Source organism: Microtus pennsylvanicus, chromosome 9 (genome assembly GCF_037038515.1).
Source record: "Microtus pennsylvanicus isolate mMicPen1 chromosome 9, mMicPen1.hap1, whole genome shotgun sequence".
Classification (NCBI taxonomy): Eukaryota; Metazoa; Chordata; class Mammalia; order Rodentia; family Cricetidae; genus Microtus; species Microtus pennsylvanicus.
This window is the reverse complement of record NC_134587.1, coordinates 52,900,732-52,922,787: the sequence shown is the minus strand read 5'-3', so window position 1 is coordinate 52,922,787 and position 22,056 is coordinate 52,900,732. Positions and strand designations below refer to the sequence as shown.

At 42.4% G+C, this 22,056-nt stretch overlaps 1 protein-coding gene across 16 annotated transcripts in view; it reads right to left on the bottom strand.

Moving 5' to 3' along the window:
* Window positions 1-22,056, bottom strand: part of Dennd1a (DENN domain containing 1A) — a 545,127-nt gene that overhangs the window by 170,043 nt on the left and 353,028 nt on the right. For 15 of the 16 annotated variants that reach the window (XM_075986076.1, XM_075986082.1, XM_075986085.1 and 12 more), the window contains one exon: window positions 1,069-1,170. The exons of the other annotated variant lie outside the window; for it this stretch is intronic. In XM_075986076.1, coding sequence (XP_075842191.1) covers window positions 1,069-1,170 — 102 coding nt within the window. The remainder of the gene's footprint in view (window positions 1-1,068; window positions 1,171-22,056) is intronic. 16 annotated transcript variants of the gene reach the window in all.

The following is a 22,056-nucleotide window of genomic DNA, read 5'->3' as shown; positions in this document are numbered from 1 at the left end:
CTGTCAGGTCAACTGTGGACACACTGATACACTGAGAATATGATGGAGGAGGGTCATCTGTCTATTGGTTAATAAAGAAACTGCCTTGGCCCTTTAATAAGACAGAAAATTAGGTAGACAGAGTAGACAGAACAGAATGCTGGGAGAAAGAAGCCAAGTCAGACAGTCACCATAGCTCTCTTCTCCGAGATGGATGCAGGTTAAAATCTTCCTGGTAAGCTACCACCTTGTGGTGCTACACAGATTATTAGAAATGGGTTAATTACGATATGAGAATTAGCCAGTAAGAGGCTAGAGCTAATGGGCCAAGCAGTATTTAAAAGAATACAGTTTCCGTGTAATTATTTTGAGTAAAGCTAGCCGGTGGCTGGGAGCTGAGCGGTGGGAAGCAGTCCGCAGCCCACCACAACAAGAACAGCCTGTGCCAAATGCAGAAACATTGAGCAGGACAGGGTTTTCACCTGTGAGGCTCTAAAGCTCAGGTAACATTACAGAATCCTATCTATGACTTCCTCTGCATTAAGTAGCTCTGTGGCCACCGCACCCAACTCTGCAATCCTGAATGAGCTGAAGGCCGAAAGCTGGAAACTGCCACTGTGGCCAGCATACCGAGGAGCCCCACTTGCCTATGCTGAGAATATTAAGACCTGGAGGATATAAATGTCCCCCTACTTACATGAAACTTGTTATTTTAATGTGTGTACCATCTGTGGAACATTGGCAACATGTAAGCATGTAGTCAAGGGTCAGATGGCTGTTTCCACAACGGCCATAAGAGCCCTAAGCACCTTCCTTGCAATTCTTTTTCAAAGTCAGAAACTGAGGTCAGAGAGAGAAAATAATTAACCCAAGTTACTTTTCTTCCTTAACAGCCACTTATTTCATTTCACTCAGAAGGCATCTTGCAATTTGCCATCTTCAGGAAATCTATGTTGTAAGGACCTTTTTGGTAGCATCTTTGAACAGTGTCTACCACCATTACCCTGCAGCATACTAGGCCCTGTACCACACTGTCTCCCCACTTCACAGCAAAGCACTCAGGAGACTGAACTCACACACGTTACCCACCACATCATTTGGGAGGCTCTGGAGGTCATCAAAAGGGGTTTCCAGGGTGTTAGTGTCCACGTTCAAGATCACGACATCTTCTAGGGCCATGTTTCTGACCTTCTGCAAGTAAAGAAAATCCAGAGTCACTGGAACTATCATCAGTGGACAAGTTACTTACACTCGGCCTTCTTTAGGGAAGAATAGCACCCCTGGATAAAGGTTTACTCTGCTACAGTCCCAGAGATACATACATGGCTCACCGCTACTGCTCATTTAACTGTCACATGATCACTCTCCAAATCACGTTGAGAGCATTTCACAGAAGCTATGCAACACACCAAGGAGCTAGGAAAATGAAACTTTATCATTTTGTTTATATCTATATATCTACATATATATGATGTTGAAGACATTGTCTGACATTCTCACCCTACCTTCTAGGACAGATCATGATACCTAAATAAACATTTCAAGAATCTCTGAGGCAGGAGGATGGCCTATGCTGGTCAGAGCCTCTTTAACAGTTAATAAGAACATGGCAGGAAACAGATTCCTCGAATCTTTCCAAGTAAGAGTCTCTAACTTCAAATACTGATGTTTCCAGGGGGCAGGGGACAATCCCCGAACTTATGAATCATCTTGTAAGATCTACTAAATGCTTTCCATTGGTGGAGTACTAGAGAGTTCCAACAAGACTCTTGACTAATGCGTTTCCTTTCTCTTCTGAAACCCATCATTCCATTAACTACAGCTTTATTTGCAGGCTGGGTGCAACACTAACATAACTGCTGAGCACCAGACAGAACTGTACAAGCCCTATTTGCAGAGGAGCACACAGACTCAGAGTGGCCTTCAAGATACAGCAGCCTTGCTGTACCCTACAGTTTAAATACTTGGATGTACCACAAGGAACTTACATGAAGGCCAATCACAATCATCTCTTCCACTAAGGCCACATATATTTCAGAGCTCATAATAGTCTGCCCCACTGGTGTTTTCTTTTCCACCAGGAACTAGAAAGTGTGATGCCACCACTAGTTTCAGAGATAAGAAATGGAGGCTCCATGAAGTGATGAAGCTTGTTCAAGGTGACATATATAATTGAAGGGCTTCATCTGTGAATCCCAATTAGATGTGCTCCTCACTTCCCACCAGTTCCTCTGGTCCAGTGGTTCTCAACCTTTCTAATGCTTTAGCCCTTTAAGACAGTTTCTCGAGTCACAGCAGAGAGGCGCGGCGTGCAGTCGCGGTGGAGAGGCGCTGCAATCAGGAATAGGCTTTGGGGGACCGGTGCGGTGGCAGACACAAGCAGCGGGGACCGGTGTGAAGCGGAGGCAGACGCAAGCGGCGGGGATGGGCGCGCAATAATGAGAGCAGATCGCCCCACTACAATTAAATCAAAGAGGTAGGCCTTTTGTTGGTGAGGTCACTGGCAAACGGGGAGCCTGGTCCTGATCCTGAAGACCCTTCGGAGGGGTGACAGGGTTCTTGGCCTGCAGCAGGAACCAGGAAACAGAGCGAGGGCATTTGGTAAGCAGAACCCTTGGCCAGCAGGGAAACCTGATCCGGTTTTAAAAGACCCATTAGATAGGATCAATAAAAAGAGATGGGCAGGTGCCAAGGCAAGAATTCACCCAATAATCTGAAAAACAACATGAAAACACCAGAACCCAATGATCTTACAACAGAAATATTTGAACACCCTAACACAGAAGAAGTGGAAAAAATTGACTTTATGAACGCAATAGAGTCCCTTAAACAACATGTAAAAAACGCCCTTATAGAAATGGATGAGAAGTATAACAAAAAGTTTGAAGAAATGAGTAAATATGTACATGATACCCTGGGAAACCAAGAAAAAAACGATCAAACAGGTAATGGAAACAGTTCAAGAATTAAAAACTGAAATGAAGGCAAGGAAGAAAACACAAACTGAGGACCAGCTGGTTATGGAAAATCTAGGTCAACGAGCAGAGTCTACAGAAGCAAGCATAATCAATAGAATACAAGAGATAGAAGAAAGAATCTCAGATTCTGAAGACACCATAGAGAAAATAAATGCACAGATCAAAGAAAACAGCAAAGCCAACAAATTCTCAACACAAAACATTCAGGAAATATGGGACACAATAAAAAGACCAAACCTAAGAATAACAGGAATAGAAGAAGGAGAAGAGTCACAGCTCAAAGGCCCAGAAAATATTTTTAACAAAATTATGGAAGAAAACTTTCCCAACATAAAGAAAGATATTCATTTAAATATTCAAGAAGCATACAGAGCACCAAACAGACTGGATCAAAGAAAAACATCTCCTTGCCATATAATAATCAAAACACAAAATATAAAGGTTAAAGAAAGAATATTAAGAGCTGCAAAGGAAAAAGGGCAAGTAACTTATAAAGGCAAACCGATCAGACTTACACCTGACTTCCCTATGGAAACCATGAAAGCCAGAAGGTCCTGAATAGAGGTACTGCAGAAGCTAAGAGACCATGGATGCAAACCCAAACTACTATACCCAGCCAAGCTATCATTCACTATCAATGGAGAAAACAAGACATTCCAGGATAAAAACAAATTTAAACAATACGTAGCCACAAATCCAGCCCTACAGAGAGTAATAGAAGGAAAATCGCAACCCAAGGAATCCAACATTGCCAACACTGCCTATAATAACTCAGGCATCTAGCGACCCTTCACAGGCACATCTCAAAGAAGGGAGACCCACAAATTCTACTTCCAAAAACAATAAGAATATCCGGCGTAAACAACCACTGGTCATTAATATCACTTAATATTAATGGGCTCAATTCACCTATAAAAAGGCACAGGCTAAGAGATTGGATACGAAAACAGGATCCAACAGTCTGCTGTTTGCAAGAAACACATCTCAATCACAAAGACAGACATCTACTCAGAGGAAAGGGTTGGGAAAAGATGTTTCACGCAAACGGTCCTAAGAAAAAAGCAGGTGTGGCCATACTAATTTCTAACAAAACTGACTTCAAACTAAAATCAATCAGAAGAGATCGAGATGGACACTTCATACTCATAACAGGAACAACTCATCAGGATGACGTCTCAATCCTGAATATCTATGCCCCTAATATAAAAGCACCTACTTATGTAAAAGAAATATTACTAGAACTCAAGGCAGACATCAAACCACACACACTAGTAGTAGGAGACTTCAACACACCTCTCTCTCCAAGGGACAGGTCAATCAGACAGAAACCTAATAGAGAATTAAGAGAATTACTGGAGGTAATGAAGCAAATGGACTTAACAGACATCTATAGAACATTCCACCCAAATAGGAAAGAATATACCTTCTTCTCTGCAGCTTATGGAACCTTCTCGAAAATTGACCACATACTCGGAAACAAAGGAATCCTCCACAGATACAAAAAAATATCAGTGTCCACCTGTGTCTTATCTGATCACCACGGATTAAAGTTAGAAGGCATCAACAATACTACCCACAGAAAGCTGACAAACTCATGGAAACTGAACAGTCAACTACTGAACCACACCTGGGTCAAGGAAGAAATTAAGAAATTAAAGTCTTTCTTGAATTTAATGAAAATAAAGAGACAACATACTCAAACCTATGGGACAGGATGAAAGCAGTGCTAAGAGGAAAGTTCATAGCACTAAGTGCCCACTTAAAGAAAACGGAGAATGCATACATTGGGGACTTAACAACACACCTGAAAGCTCTAGAAAAAAAAGAAGCAGACGCGCCCAGGCGAAGTAGAAGACTGGAAATAATAAAACTGAGGGCGGAAATCAACAAAATAGAAACACAGAAAACAGTCCAAAGAATCAATGAAACAAAAAGTTGGTTCTTGGAGAAAATCAACAGGATCGACAAACCCCTATCCAAACTAATTAAATGACAGAGAGGGAACACGCAAATAAATAAGATCAGAAATGAAAAGGGGGACATAACCACAGACACAGAGGAAATTCAGAGAATCATTAGATCATACAAAAGCCTGTATGCTACAAAACTGGAAAATACAAAAGAAATGGACATTTTTTTAAATAAGTACCATATACCAAAGCTAAACCAAGACCAGGTGAATGATCTAAATAGACCGGTTACTCGCGAAGAATTAGAAATGGTTATCAAAAATCTCCCTTCGAAAAAAAGCCCAGGACCAGATGGTTTCAATGCAGAATTCTACCAGAACTTCCAAGAAGAACTAATACCTATACTCCTTAATGTATTTCACAATATAGAAACAGAAGAGTCATTGCCAAATTCCTTTTATGAAGCTACAGTTACCCTGATACCAAAACCACATAAAGACCCAACCAAGAAAGAGAATTACAGGCCTATCTCACTCATGAATATCGACGCAAAAATTCTCAATAAAATACTGGCAAACAGAATCCAAGAACACATTAGAAAAATTATCCATTATGATCAAGTAGGCTTCATCCCAGAGATGCAGGGCTGGTTCAACATACGAAAATCTATCAATGTAATCCACCATATAAATAAACTGAAAGAAAAAAACCATATGATCATTTCATTAGATGCTGAAAAAGCATTCGACAAAATTCAACACCCCTTTATGATAAAAGTCTTGGAGAGATTAGGGATACAAGGGTCATACCTAAATATAATAAAAGCTATTTACAGCAAGCCGACAGCTAACATTAAATTAAACGGAGAAAAACTCAAAGCTATCCCACTAAAATCAGGAACACGACAAGGATGTCCACTCTCTCCATACCTCTTCAATATAGTGCTTGAAGTTCTAGCAATAGCAATAAGACAACATAAGGGGATCAAGGAGATTCGTATTGGAAAGGAAGAAGTTAAGCTTTCGTTATTTGCAGACGATATGATAGTATACATAAGCGACCCCAAAAACTCTAACAAAGAACTCCTACAGCTGATAAACACCTTTAGTAATGTGGCAGGATACAAGATCAACTCCAAAAAATCAGTGGCCTTCCTATACACTAAGGATAAGGAAGCAGAGAGGGAAATCAGAGAAGCATCACCTTTCACGATAGCCACAAATAGCATAAAATATCTTGGGGTAACTCTGACCAAGGAAGTGAAAGATCTATTTGACAAGAACTTTAAGTCTTTGAAGAAAGAAATTGAAGAGGACACCAGAAAATGGAAGGACCTCCCTTGCTCTTGGATTGGGAGGTTCAACATAGTAAAAATGGCAATTCTACCAAAAGCAATCTATAGATTCAATGCAATCCCCATCAAAATCCCATCAAAATTCTTCACAGATCTGGAGAAGACAATAATCAACTTTATATGGAAAAACAAAAAACCCAGGATAGCCAAAACAATCTTATACAATAAAGGATCGTCTGGAGGCATTACCATCCCTGACTTCAAACTCTATTACAGAGCTACAGTATTGAAAACAGCTTGGTATTGGCATAAAAACAGAGAAGTCAATCAATGGAATCGAATAGAAGACCCTGACTTTAACCCACAAACCTATGAACACCTGATTTTCGATAAAAGAGCTAAAAGTATACAATGGAAAAAAGAGAGCATCTTTAACAAATTGTGCTGGCAAAACTGGATGTCAATCTGTAGAAGAATGAAAATAGATCCATATCTATCACCATGCACAAAACTCAAGTCCAAATGGATTAAAGACCTCAATATCAGTCTGAACACACTGAACCTGATAGAAGAGAAAGTGGGAAGTACTCTACAACACATGGGCACAGGAGACCACTTCCTACGTATAACCCCAGCAGCACAGACATTAAGGGCATCATTGAATAAATGGGACCTCCTAAGACTGAGAAGCTTCTGTAAAGCAAAGGACACTGTCACTAAGACAAAAAGGCAACCCACTGACTGGGAGAAGATCTTCACCAACCCCACAACTGACAAAGGTCTGATCTCCAAAATATATAAAGAACTCAAGAAACTAGACCGTAAAAGGCTAATCAACCCAATTATAAAATGGGGCACTGAGCTGAACAGAGAATTCTCAACAGAAGAAATTCAAATGGCCAAAAGACACTTAAGGTCATGCTCAACTTCCTTAGCGATCAGGGAAATGCAAATCAAGACAACTTTAAGATACCATCTTACACCTGTCAGAATGGCTAAAATAAAAAACACCAATGATAGCCTTTACTGGAGAGGTTGTGGAGAAAGGGGTACACTCATCCATTGCTGGTGGGAATGCAAACTTGTGCAACCACTCTGGAAAGCAGTGTGGCGGTTTCTCAGGAAATTCAGGATCAACCTACCCCTGGACCCAGCAATACCACTCTTGGGAATATACCCAAGAGATGCCCTATCATACAACAAAAGTATATGCTCAACTATGTTCATAGCAGCATTATTTGTAATAGCCAGGGCCTGGAGACAACCTAGATGCCCTTCAATGGAAGAATGGATGAAGAAAGTATGGAATATATGCATATTAGAGTACTACTCATCAGTAAAAAACAATGACTTCTTGAATTTTGCATGCAAATGGATGGAAATAGAAAACACTATCCTGAGTGAGGTAAGCCAGACCCAAAAAGAGGATCATGGGATGTACTCACTCATATTTGGTTTCTAGCCATAAATAAAGGACATTGAGCCTATAATTCGTGATCCTAGAGAAGCTAAATAAGAAGGAGAACCCAAAGAAAAACGTATAGTTATCCTCCTGAATATTAACCTTCATCAGGCGATGAAAGGAGACAGAGACAGAGACCCACATTGGAGCACCGGACAGAAATCTCAAGGTCCAAATCAGGAGCAGAAGGAGAGGGAGCACGAGCAAGGAACTTAGGACTGCGAGGGGCACACCCACACAGTGAGAAAATGGGGATGTTCTATCGGGAATTCACCAAGGCCAGCTGGCCTGGGTCTGAAAAAGCTTGGGATAAAACCGGACTTGCTGAACATAGCAGACAATGAGGACTACTGAGAACTCAAGAACAATGGCAATGGGTTTTTGATCCTACTGCACGTACTGGCTTTGTGGGAGCCTAGGCAGTTTAGATGCTCACCTTACTAAACCTGGATGGAGGTGGGAGGTCCTTGGACTTTCCACCAGTCGGGGAACCCTGATTGCTCTTCGAGCTGATGAGGGAGAGGGACTTTATCGGGGGAGGGGGAGGGAAATGGGAGGCGGTGGAGGGGAGGAGGCAGAAATCCTTAATAAATAAATAAATTAAAAAAAAAGACAGTTTCTCATGTTGTGATGACCCCAATCATAAAATTCTTTTCATTCCTTCTTCACAACTGTAATTTTGCTACTGTTGTGAAACATTGTGTAAATATTTTTTGGAGATAGAAATTTATCAAAGGGGTCATGGCCCACAGGTTGAGAACTAGTACTCTAGGCTATTATGAAGGTCAGAGTCATAAATGCCCAGGGCTAAGCATTCAGGACTTAATACATGGTGGTTATTACTATTACTTTTTAAATTTTCTGCTTTTTTTTTTTGAGGCAAAATTTCTCTGTGTACTTCTGGCTGTCCTGGAACTCACTCTGTAGATCAGGATGGTCTCAAATTATGACTTTTTAATATGAGCTGGCAAAAAAAGCTGCAGTGGCAATGGCCTCTTGGTGGCAACAGCTTGGCTCTCATTTCAAAGGCTGATGATTGCTATCGGACGCAGAGTTAGAATGGTGATGAGAAATGCCAGGATACCGGTACTGAACAGAGGACCACTGTACCCCAGCCTCTTCCGTCTTGCTTCATCTGACCCTCCCAATAGCTCCAAACAGAAGGGGCAGGAGGCAACAGTCACTGGAGAGCAGTCCTGGGGCTGACACGTCCTGTAAGTGGGTGTTGAGTGTGGACCAGAATTGGGGCTTGTTTCTGTGTTCTCAGAGCTGCCCCAGCAGCACAGACAGCCCTTGTGGGCTCTCTGAGGCTGGCTGGAACAAGCTTTTGATTTCCTTCCACTCCTGGCTGGAGGACTTGCCAGTTAAGCTGTGTGGAGTGTTTACTTTTTCAACAATGGCAGCAGGCTGAAGAAGAGGAAAAACCCTGGCCTTCTTTCCTGACTTAGCAGGCCAGGGTCCCCTTAGTAACTAAATTGTCCCCAATACTGGGCTCTAGGCAGGAGCTGGTTCGGCAGTTTCCCCTCATGGACAATGCCGCCCTGCCGTTGGCAAGGCCTCTTCTAAAGGGGCTGGCATGGGTTCAAGGGGCTTCTTAAAGCTCAGAGCTCCCAAGGAAAGAATCACAGGCAGCTTGGTTGGAGGGTACTCTTTCCCCTAAGGTTTGGGGCTGTCGGGTGGGAATGCTGGAGAAGGATGGTTCCTGAGTGCTAGCTTGTTTCTCTTCAGCATCATCTTCAAGGCAAAGAGAGAGGCTCAGAGACTAAGCAAATTTCTCAAGAGTCACACAGCTAGGGAGTCAGCAAACCTGGCTGTGGAAAATAGTCTGACTCTAACACTCACGTGAGGAGACTCCTAGACCCATGTGCTCAGGATTCACACTGAGCCATGCTTCAGATCCATGTGCTCAGGATTCACACTGAGCCACCAAGCAGGTGGGCAAGACGGAAAGCCTCAAAGCTCAAAGAAGCTTACTGTTTGGGGTCATCATTCTAAACTGTTTCCTTCTGTGCTCTCTCCTACCTACCATGGCTCTAAATCCTTCACAGTGCTCCCGCCTCCCTTGATTTTTCTCATTGATTACAGCATAAGCAATGTTCCACTTCATTACAAGATAAGTAACAGTTACTAATTGTTCCAGAGTGTTCTGCTACATGGAGGCAAACTCAACCAAGGCCAGTTTGCTGAAAGTTGCTTCAAGAACTTAAGACATTAATATATATGACATGGCCATGAAGTCTGAAGGCTGGAAGCTCTGTGCTTCAGGAAAGATTCCCAGAAGTGGATTTTAGTTTCCACTCCTTAAGAAGTGTCTCTGGTGAATTCATCTTAGAGATATATCTTTTCTTCCAATTATTTTACAGCCATTTTATCCACAGCTTGTGTTTCCTACTCTAAGTGAAGAAAAATCAGCAAAGACACGAGCAGATGTCAAAATAGTCCTCCAAAAATCCTACCCAATTAGAACACTTACAAGTACCGCAGCACACCGAGACAGCTCTCCGGTAGCTTGTCCCACCAACACATTCCCTCTCTTTTTAGTTACAGCATATGCCAAGGCTCCTGCCAGCTGCAAACCCCTCCCCCACCAGACTCCATAGGCTTCTCCTCAGAACGGGAAGGGGGGAAAAAAAAGCACAAAACAACACTGACATATACACCAGCTTTCCAAATGGCATTTCTTACACAGAAACACAAAAACGGCAGCACCCCATCAATAGTGCTCATTAAAATATTAAAATGTTTTTCCTGTGTGCTTTGTTAGTCTTAGTTTGACTTGTCTTTGGACCAGAAAAGGGACAATGTAAAGCACATGAGAAGCTCAGAAGCAACTCAGAGGGCACTACTTTCCTAAGAGTCACCTCTAGCTCATCCATACCATGTGGGTAGCCTTAAGCACTGCACTGGACATCACAAATCCTCCAGGTTTCCAGTTGAGAAAAAAGAAGTGGACAATGCCAGCCTTATCTTCTCTGTGCTGGCTAGTTTTATGTCAAATAGACATAGCTAGAGCCACTGGAAAGGAGTGACTTTCAATATAGAAAATGCCTCCATAGGATCAGGTTGCTTGCAAGCCTGTAGGGCATTTTCTTATTTAGTGATTGGTTTGCGTCTATTATGGGTGGGGACACCTCTGGGCAGGTAGTCCTGTGTTCTGTAAGAAAGCAGACTGAGAAAGCCTTGGGGAACAGTAAGCAGCACCCTTTCGTGGCCTCTCCATCAGCTGCTACCTCCAGGCTCCTGCCCAGTTTGTGTTCTGTCCTAAATCCTTTGAGGGTGAACTGTGATGTGCAAGTGTGAGTCAAATAAACCCTTCCTTCCCCAACTTTGCTTTTTGGTCATGGTGTTTAATTGCAGAAATAAAAGCCCTAACTGGCATTCACTGTGGTATTTAGAGATGCTATTATGTGGTAAAGAGTTTCTGCATGATTTCCAGAACTTGGTAGCTCTGAGAGCCTACTGCATAATATGGTTTCTAGGACTTGGGCTTCCCACAATCAGAACAACAAATTCATCTGGGTTTACTTATGCTGTAGTATCTTACTTACTGATCCTTTGCCCTGTCTCTGGGTTTCCTACTTTAGTTCCTACCCCAATATTTGGCCCACAGCTGACAATTCTTGAATGAATTAATAAACGAATGAAGGTATGGGATGGAGAGAGAGATGACGAGAACCCAGAGCTGAGGAGCAGAGATCTGACATCTAGTCTACATTTACCTAATCACACTGGCCATACCAACATGGGCAAGTCAATCTTCCTGTGTCTGTTTCCTTTCTTCTGGGTTCAGATAACAGACACTATACTAAGCTTGCTATGAGTATTAAATGGACTAACATTTTAAAAGTATTTAAGTAGTGTCTGGCTCACAGGCTTTACTTTGTTAAGCAAAAACTGAAGCTCTTTTGGGACGATAAAAATGTGCCAAATCATTATGGTAGTGGCTTCAAAACTCGAAATTCATTGAACCATACACTTTAAGTGGATGGTTTGTTGTGCAGTTAAGAAGCCCATCAGAACGTTATCCAGAGCATAGAATAAACTCACAGTAGACCTGGAAAGGCAGGGGTGAATGCATGACTGTGAATGAGTGTTCAGGATGAAGGGGCTCTTCCCAGTGCCTTTGATACCCAGTGCCCTTCATGCCAACAGGAGAGTTTTAAAAAAATGTTTGTGTCAAAGTGTCCTCTTACCTAAATACCTAATTATCCTGGAAAGGGACTGGACAGTTATTGAAAAGGCAGGACTCACAAGTAAGGCCAAAAAAGGAAGATGAAATTATGGCTCCACACAGAATAGGAAGATGTAAATGCCAGGAACTAGCAGTGCTGGCCAAGTGGGAAGACAACTGACTGCAAGTTGAGGTGCAGGGCCCAGCTCCATCCACCTCAGTCTCCTCTGACAGATGCAGGGAAAGAGCAGCATTCCTACATCAGGATGGAGGCATTGGGGGTCACTGTGGTGAATCTTTTGTTATCCTTATACCAGGACCACCTCTGGGGCCAGAGCCATATCTCACTGGTCTGTATGTCCAGTACAGAGTCTGACATAGGCACATATTCCTTAGCTGGAGAAGGAGCAGACCAGCTGTGCCTGGCTCCATTGTATTGGGAGTCCAGTCTTGTAGCAGATGTCAATGCAAACCTACAAGGACCATCTAAGCCTACTGTAAGCAAACTGGAGTCTGCTTTAGGAAATGCAATGGGAATAACAATGATTATGGCTATGATAACAACTATGTAAAATTACCGTAATTAATTAGCACAAGATGACTTCACAGTGGACAGGGACAGCAGGCATTAACTCAGGAATGAAGGTCCTAGAATCAGACCATTTCATCCAAGCCTTGCCTTGGGAATGTGACTGCCAGCAAGTTCTCTTGAGTTGCAGTTTTCTCATCTATAGAGTGGGAATGGAGCTGTCTGGCTATGTGTGGAGTGCAGCATGTTTGTAAGGAGCTCAGCACAGTATCTGACTGTACTAAGGGCAGTGCAGGAGCTACTTTAGAAAGCTTCTCTCCTTGTGATCTGACAGAGAAGCCAATAAAGGATGAGAGTTCTGAGGAGACAGTGCAACTGATTTTCTGAGGAAGCGAGAGACTACTAAAACCCTACTGTCATGACCTTATGCTATTAAAACTAAGACTCCCATCAGTCCACTGTTTTCCTGACACTGGCTCGTGCTCTGAGGCCATACTGTCTGAGTCTCAGTTCCAACTTAGCCTCCAAGCTGTGGGCAAATCATTTGGCCCTGTATCTGTGAATTAGCTGCTCATCCAGGACAGTGGTTACCAGCAAGCTGGAGGAGACTGGGTAGAGTTGGCATATAAAAGGCTTCTGGGGTTGTAATGCTATCTTTCCATTTGGGTGGTGGGAACACAGCATGTCCCCATCACAAAACTTAGCAGACTGCGTACTTAGGCCAGGTATACTTTTCCCTTTAAGCCTTATACATTAGCAAAAAGTGGTGACATGGTCCTACCAGTTTGTTTTGGTAATTAAATGAGTACATATGTATTATGATACATAGGATAGTGCCTGGTATATAATTAGCAGTAGGTATTAAACTGTTCTTGCTATAAAATGAAACAATTTTATTAATAAAGATGATTTTATAGATTGCCATCAGACTACATGTAGGCAAAGATAGATAGTTACAGGATACAACTGCTTCTTTAGGCTATCCTGCCTCCCTTTAGAAAGGTATAAAGCAGAAGCTGATTGGGGTCACATTGAGATACGTTCATGTTCCCAAGATAGTCTGGCATGAGACAAAAGCAGGATGGAGGAGGAGCAGCAGGATCAGGGAGGTTGGTCTGGATTTTAAGGGCCCAGGACAAGCTTTTTAAAACTAGTTGAATACCATATTTTTCCTCTAAAATAGAGGTGCATAGTCACTTGCTACATATGACTGCAAGAACATTTAAAAAGAACAAACCACTATTTATTTTGTGCCTGTGTAGTCAGTAATGAGCAAATGCCATTTTTCACCATCTACTGTGCATAGGCCCTCTGTGGCAGCACCAACAAGCCCAACACAGAGCTGATAACTGGGGCTGCAGGGAGGTGTGCAATATCCTCATAACCATGGGGTTGGTTTACATAAGGCCAAGGTCCATCTCTCTGGGAACGGGGTGACTGACTTGGCTCCTGACTTAGCTAAGATGCCCTCAAGTAAGATTTTTCAACAGGCCTGTTTGCCTGCCTTCCTTTTTTCTTTTTCTTTCTTTCTTTTTAAATTCTGAAGTTAGAGGATAGTTAAAATTAACCCAAGTGACATCAATATTTGATAACAAAGTTTGTTATCAAAACTTTATACAAAGTGACCACTCCCGGACTTTATGTAGTCACTTCTCCTGTTAACTCTGTGCCTAGCTTTAAGTCTGTGCCTAGCTTTAAGTCTGCAGGGCTGGCAAGTGCCAAAAGATGCTGTGCACTCTGCATCCATCATCTCTGCCTGATGCTCACAGCAGCACAATGACAGCTACTAGTTGTGTCCTTGTGTCCCAACCTTCTGGGTCTATCAGCTTAATATCAAATACCCCTTATAAGACAAAGAGGGAGACTGACATGGCTCAGAAGCATGGGTCAGCTTTGTTGGTTTTTTTTTTTTTTTTTTGGTATTTTGAGACAGGGCTTCTCTGTACCTTTGGTGCCTGTCCTGGAACTAGCTCTTGTAGACCAGGCTGGCCTCAAACTCACAAAGATCCACCTGCCTCTGCCTCCTGAGTGCTGGTATTAAAGGTGTGCGCCACCACTGTCAGCTCATGGGTCAGCTGTGAACCCAGTTGAACTGAGTTCAATACCCCTACTTACTTTGACACACTGTTTTTTTGAAAAATATAATAAACCTCAAGAGAGTTTTCTCTGGAATATCATACCCATTTGACGGATGAGAAAACCAAAAGAAATGAAGCAATGTACCCGTGTTGTTAAATCTGGTGTGTGTCAGAGAAAGAACATGCACGTGGGTTACAGTGTTTTTTGTACTACCCAGCACACATAAAATGTAGCCAAATGCATGCGCATACATATGAGTCCATAACAAAGAACAGCTTGGAGAGCCGGTGGCCTCCTAACAGAAAAGCAAAGAAATGAGAGAAAAGAGGCAAGTATGGTTGGGAAGGGAAGAGGCAAATGGGATCCTAAGCTCTTTATTCTTTTTGAAATCTTGAGTACAAACAAAGAAAAGGTGACACTTTCCTTCCCTTCCTCTGCCCCAGAGGTCACCAAGCTGCCAAGCAGTTGATGAACGTGGTGGCTTTGCTTTGGAGTCAGATGGGCTCCTTCCTGCCCCACAAAATTAAAATCTAAGCCCGCTGCTCAGAGAGCCTTAAGAGCCCACTGGAATTTCCCAGCAAGCTTTAAATAGAAACAGAAACTTGGCAGGGGAAGGAAGTGGGCCAAACACTCCCAGGTCAGGCCAAATTCATCCCACAAGGTAGGAAGCACTGATGCTCATTAACACGGCTAGAGATCCTCATGCCAGGCCAACAGAGGGCCTGCTCTTCAGTGGTGTCTCTTCTGAGAACCCACTCACAATGGTTAGCCATTCCCAAGAGCCATTGGGCTAGAAGGACACAAGAACAATAATACCACGATCTTTGAACTCTAGGGGCTGCCAGCCTCCTTGTGATGGGTCCTAGGGAAACCCTGACATGGAAGAGATATTGCCCCAGTGGAACATTTATTTCCATGTACCTGGGAGCCTGTCTCCCTAGATAGGTGATCAGAAAGTCCCAAGGTTGGTGTGCTGGCTTTTTGCTTCCTAGTAGGTAGCTCTAGGAAGGGTTCACAAAACTGGTTCCCTACTCTGTGGGCTGGGAATCATAGTCCTTAACTCTAGGAGTGTTGATAAGACTGGGAGAGTCACTGGCAAGTGCAGATTCCCTTTAGAGTCAGTCAGCAGGCAGAGTCAGCTCAATGTTGGTAGGCCTCCCTTTCTGAGTTCTCCCATTTCTTCTGAAGCCACAATCTATAAGTCCACCCCAACATAGCCTCTATTCAGCTAGAGTGGAGGATGAGCACTTCACACTTCTGATTCCACCACTGCTGGAGACTTGGTGCTTCCATGTGTAAAAGAATCAAAGGATTGGCATTCTTTATTCTCTTTTTCTGCTGCTGGGATTGGGGGCAGAGAGTACTTGGTAAGACAGCCTGACTCCTTCCAGCTTCCATATCCTTGCTTTTCTAGGAACTCTTCCTGACTCCAGCTCCCATGACAAGGGGTAGTCTCCAAATCCAGAGACAAGTACAAGGGTCAAGAGGCTCAGGGAAGCTTTTCATGGCTTCATGTGTTTGATTACTAGACCCCTTAAAATGATGATTTTAGCTCAACCTTTTCCACATGGCCCTGTCACCTAGAAAGTGCCTAACAGCTTTATAATGCACTCTAACTCAAAATCTCCGAGCATCCTTGTCTCATTTCTAAAAGGAGAATAACTGAGCTTGGGACTCTGTCCCACATAGAACCTGGGGCCTTTTATTATTAAAGGATACAGCGGGCACAAACAGGTTACTAAATAGTTAAGTGAACCTCAAAGTAAGATCAGTATAGTATCTTTGCTTTTGTATGTTAAAATATTGCAAGCATCTTAGTAACTTGGTTCAAGTCTTTGTCTTTCATCATGTGACTTTGGACAAGCTACATAACTTCTCTGTGCCTAAACGTAGTCACTTGGAAAACAGGGTTATCAATACCAGAACACAGATTAATTAAAAATTAAACAGTGAGTTTGTAATGTATGTGCTGCTTCAACACAGTACCCATCCAATTGGAAACAATGAGGTTTGGATTTAGGAGCTTCATTCAGCAGGAGTGTAAGAGAATATAGACTTCCTAATCCCAAAATGGTTCAGGGCCTCTCTACCATAAAACAAGGCCTTATTCCTCCTACACAAGTGCCCCTGGCCATCACTCATTCATCACTAAGCACAACAAACCCTAACTCCCATCTCACCTGCCTTTTATTTGAAATGTCAATTTTTAAAGAGTGGAGAGGTTGGAGACCCAATTTAACAAGCACACTGAAACATTGTTTATTGCCTCCATAAACATGGCTTAGTGAGAATTACGGACTTAATCAGAGGGAACTGATCTCCTATGAAAAGGAACACTTGAAATTTCAGAACCGGCACCTTCATGGCAAAAAAAAATCTCTTAACTTTGCAAACAAACTATAGGTGGTCTTAAATAAACAGGCAGCTAAAGGATGGCCAATGCTGCAACTTACCCTACTCAGGAGCTGCAGGTCCAAATGTATGAAAACGCTGGAAACCACGTTCAGGAGACATGACTCAAAGAATACAACAAAGCTGGTGGGAAGAAGGACTTTGCTAGATGTCAAGGACTGCCCAGAGACGATCCAGCACTATGACAAAGCTGTGTGGTAAGCAGCCGAGCAACTGAGCCTGCCTCGCCTCCTGTGTGTTTGTGGAAGCATGTGGCAAAAGAAATGGCGGATTTGCTTTCTGGAGGAGAGGAACTCTGTATCCAAAAGGATGATGCACAGCTTTTGTGGGGACTGTTCTCCCTTTAAAACAACCATTTCCAAAGGATAAGATTGTGGGAGCCCTAACTTCCCAATATGAGGATTCATTAGTGCTGCTCTGATCATTCTAGGGAAGGATTTCATAAGACATTCACCTTGTACAGGACGTATCAGCCTGGCTGCCAGAGGCAGGAAAGGCAGCAGATATAAAATTTTATGATTTCAATGCCTCAGTAGCAGCCAGGAGGACTTAATGAAATCGCCAAGATTTACAATCTGAAACAGCTATTGCACAGACAGATATGGTTAAGGGAGTTGTGCCCTCTGACCTTTCAACCCTTTGATCCTGTCACAGCAGGTAGCCTGAAGCCCCTCCTGGGCATCTTCCCTCCTTTCCACACCGCTCACTGTTGACCCTTGAAGTGCAGAAGCCCTACCCTGCACAGGTGACTCCTGTGCTGATGGCCAGAAGTTGCTGCTAATGGAACTGGCTCTGAAGTGGGAAAAGAGGAGTGGGCAGACAGGGTCCAGTTGTGCTGAAATGATGTCCTGTGGTCACTGCTCAGCAATGGGTAATTCTGTCATTTCTAGAAACCATCCTTAAAAGTGGAATTCTGCCCTTTTCCAGTTCATATTTTCAAGCTGGGGAAGAAGGGGCCAAAAAATAAAAAACCCAGAAAAAACCCCCACAATAACCCACCTTTTAAAACTCAATTATAAATCTAAAAAAAGAAAGAAAAAAGAAAGGAAGGAAAGAAAAAAAAATCAACTCTTAAATCCTAAATGTATCTCATAGAACTTCCCCCAAAACCATGTGCAGCAAATTTATACCAACGAAAATCAAAACAATTTTTGGAAACCTAAAATTGACTGTTTTCAGTTCCATGAAATTTCATTTAAAAAACCCCATATGCCAAAATGTCCAAATTCTCTTATTTTTAAAAAATTGGGATGACTTCCAAAAATCATAGCATTCCCCCCCTTCCCTTTCTCTTTCTCTCTCTCTCCCCCTCCTCCCTTAAAAAGCTAGGGATGGGTAATTCATATATGTACTTATCAAGCTTTATAATTTAACCTAAATGGTCAGCACAGTGAAGAGGACCCTTCCCAGTATGGTGGCTGAACAATGGGGTTTGGCATGGCTGAAGAAGTGTCCATGAACCCCAGCCTGGACTTCTTAGTTTCTTTCAGGTACTGGTTTATAAAGCAAAGCATTTTAGCAGGACATACCCTGTGGGGTGTTGGTGACTTCTAAAATGACTAATGACACCACTGACCACATTTAAGGCCTTAAGTCAATGCCTGGTTTCTACACAAACACTGGGTGATGACCCCAAGCTTTTCTTGCCAAGGCATATGGTTAGTTACCATATAGCCAAAGGGAGTACCCTTCCATAGCCTAAATCTTCCTGTTCAACTTCAATCTTGAGCTCAACTGAAAACCAAACAATAAGGAAAAAGGTTTACTGACTCCAGTTTTTATTTTTCTTTCTTTTTTTCCTTTTCCTTCTTTTAGTGCAGTTAATGGAGAAAGCTATTAGCAAGAAGTAAGATGCAGTTACTCATCACAGCTAGGTCACTTTCTACAAACTATTAAGAATACTCAATAATGATATCTGCCACTGAGTGAGAGCTTGCTCATGTGCATGACACTTAATGGTCACCCTTTGGGTAGGTGCCTGCATTTAGCTGATAGGGATCTGAAGGTACACAATGCCACTACAGTGACTTGCCTCACATACAGAGAAAAAAGTTGGAGCTGGGATTCAACTACTGCACCAAAGGCCACAGTCCATCATGTTATTCTCAGCAAAAGCAAAACACAAATCAAATAACACACAGTAATTTGTGTAGAAAATGCCAGATTTCAGCTTTCTTACACATTGCCCTGGCCCATTTAAATGCCTTCCGAATCAATTATTTTAGGTCATTAAGAGGAAGTTTAATTTGGTTGACAAACACCCCTACTGTGGTGACCTCACATATCAACAGTAAATGCCTGATGGTCACAAATTCGTACCATGAGCTACTGAGCATGGTGTTAAACAAAGCCACATGTGCCCAGATCCCAGGTGGGATTTGCATAGGCCAAGGGAACCTCTCTTCAATCATCACTGCCACTGAAACATTCCCATCAGGCTACACCCCAGTCACTCCCAAAGAGTTTATGAAAAGAAGTCCCCAGGTCCATGGGGCTGACCTCAGTTAAAAGTGACTCTAACTGACTGACAATTTAGGAAAGTTAATCATTGTAAAAAAAAAAAAAAGAGGATGAAAAGGGGGGATAAAGATTGTCTTGTGTAGATGAGTCCTTAATTCTTTAAAGAATTTCTATTTCACAGCTCACAGCCAAGAAATACTAGTAGTTACTTCCATTTGTTTTGTTTTGCAACTATCATGTGATGGACATGGGAATCAATGTGGGTATAAGTATATACACATTTCCTTACTTATTCCTTATTAAAAAATTTCTGTGAAGTGAGAAGCCTACTCATACAAGGGATAAATGTGAGCCTTAAAGAGTCACCTTAACACAGCCAGGATATCTTTTAAGGTTGAAGCATTATGCACATTAGTAGATCCAAACCTCACTTATTTGTTTTCCAGAGGCATTTTAAGAGGCCAGGATTAAGAGCATTTTGCACACAGGGGACAGACCGTGAAATGACTCATATCTTTCCCCTGTTAATCTGATTCCTATTTTAAACAAGAACATGGTTAAAAGGAATCTTGTCCTAGGGGAAAAGAAAGCTGAACTCAGGGCCCGCAGGGCTCTTTCCACTCTGTTACCGGGTTTCTGCAGCCCACTTCTTATCTTCATCTGACAAGAATTTGACTCATTTAAGCAACTCTTGGTAAGGGTTTATTAATTGAGAGTTTCCTCCGAAGTTAGTTTTAACATTGCTGAAAGGGTCTTATCTATAACAGCAGGCTAAAAGATGAAAATAAAATTGGAAAACAAAGCATCATTACTAGTGCTCCACAACTACTCGGTTTCTCTAGTGTGGCTTATGCTCAACCACACAAATTAGACTGAGAATGGCTGGATTGCAGGAGATGCTCACCTTTGTCAGAAGTACTTGTTCCTTTGATTATATAAAGAACTACTAAGGCTTTAAGTTATTTTCTATGAACTGATCTCAACATATGCTAAGTGGTGGAGTAAAGGCAGAATCCCACCCACTGAAGCAGACCTCTTTTGAGGCCTTGGGTGAATAAAACCTGCATGCTTGTGTTCTGAATTCCTTTTCTGATGATGTGGCTGATGGCATGTTGAGTTGAGTTGGTCAATGCTAAACCACAGTGTAATTACTTCTTTCTTTACAAAACAAACCAATCTCTAGGATTTCAATCATCTAAGTTTTGTCTCTTACATTTACACAATTCAACTATGAACACCCGGTCCAATGCTTATAACAAGCTCTTCATGTCACAAGTCTTCAAGATGTCATTGCATTTCTATAGATGAGACAAGGAGCCTTGGAGAGGCAAGGAAGTGGGTCCCATCACTCTGGAAATAGAGCTTGTCTAAGGAGGTTGCTACACTGTCACGATGAGTCCTGTGATTTCCTTTCCCAGGATACACTGAGTGAAGTACTGAGATGGAAAAGGTCAGACTAAGTGTGGGGCATGGCTTAGAGGTGCAGCTGTGGGTGGGCAGACCCATTTTTGCAGAGAATCATCTTACCTACAGCCTTGGCTCTTCCTTCTGCAATGTGGCTACCTGTCCTTTGAAAAAGGCTAAGCCATGTGCCCAAGGCAAAGGAGATACAGTCCCCAGTGTGTGGTAACTCAAGGACTTGGAAAGTTCTAGCCTCCACCTAATTCTCTCCTGCTCCAGTTCTTCCCATGAACCTGCAACTGCATTGATCAAATGAGATTTTTCACGCAAAGATTGCTTACTTATTGCCCTAGCAATGGAATTTCTTTATGATTGTGAGGCTGCCACAAACACCATTTATATGTAATAGGATTATGGCTTGGAGTTTTACCTCCATGTACATTCAGTATCCTGTGAAGCAGCAGAATGCTTCAATGTTAATAAGAGACACCCAGATTTACTCGGTGCTGAATGGTTTAAAAATAAGCTAAATAAATAAATACATACATACATGTGAACAAAGGATTAAAAACTTGCTACCCCAGAAGAAACATGGACAGGAAAAACTAGCTAAAATGCTGACAATTTAAATGGCAGACATTCAGGCACTTTGTAATGTGAAATAACCCAAAATATCTATTATTTCCCCTGTCTATAAGAGAATCCTAGCCAGGTAGTGGTGACACACGCCTTTAATCCCAGCACTGGCAAAGGCAGGTGGATCTCAGTGAGTTCAAGGCCAGTCTGATCTACAAAGTGAGTTCCAGGACAGCCAGGACTGTTATACAGAGAAAACCTGTCTCGAAAAACAAAAACAAACAAGCAAAAGAGAATCCTATTATTTTGTGTCAAAGCCCAAGAATGAACCAAGACCTCCACTGCAGACAAAGACAACGTGGCCTCCCCATTCCAGAGACTAAGATGAGCTCAGAGCTGACAGTTCTGTTCTCAGAATGCTACCTTGGTGCATTTGCAGGAAGAACTAGGCTCCTAGGGCCCCATTGTCAATCCATCTTAGAGAAACAACAATGGAAACAGAGAAGATTCCAGGAGCCTGACTAGTTGCCCTGAGTACCCATCGTATGCCTCTTGTGGTAGCTAGTAAGGGAAGCTGGCCAGGAAGATACATCTTGCTCCTGGATTTCACGTTCTCTATTCCCATTATCTAGGACTATCACCGAGGACATCATCTAAATTTATAACTTTAAACCAGGTGAAGAATGGATATCTGATGTATAAAAGCATTTGAAGACAGAGAGGAACTGAGACATGGTAGTTCATGCCTATGATTCCAGCAGTTGAGAGGCTATGGCAGGAAAGACTGCTTCAAAATAGTAAAATA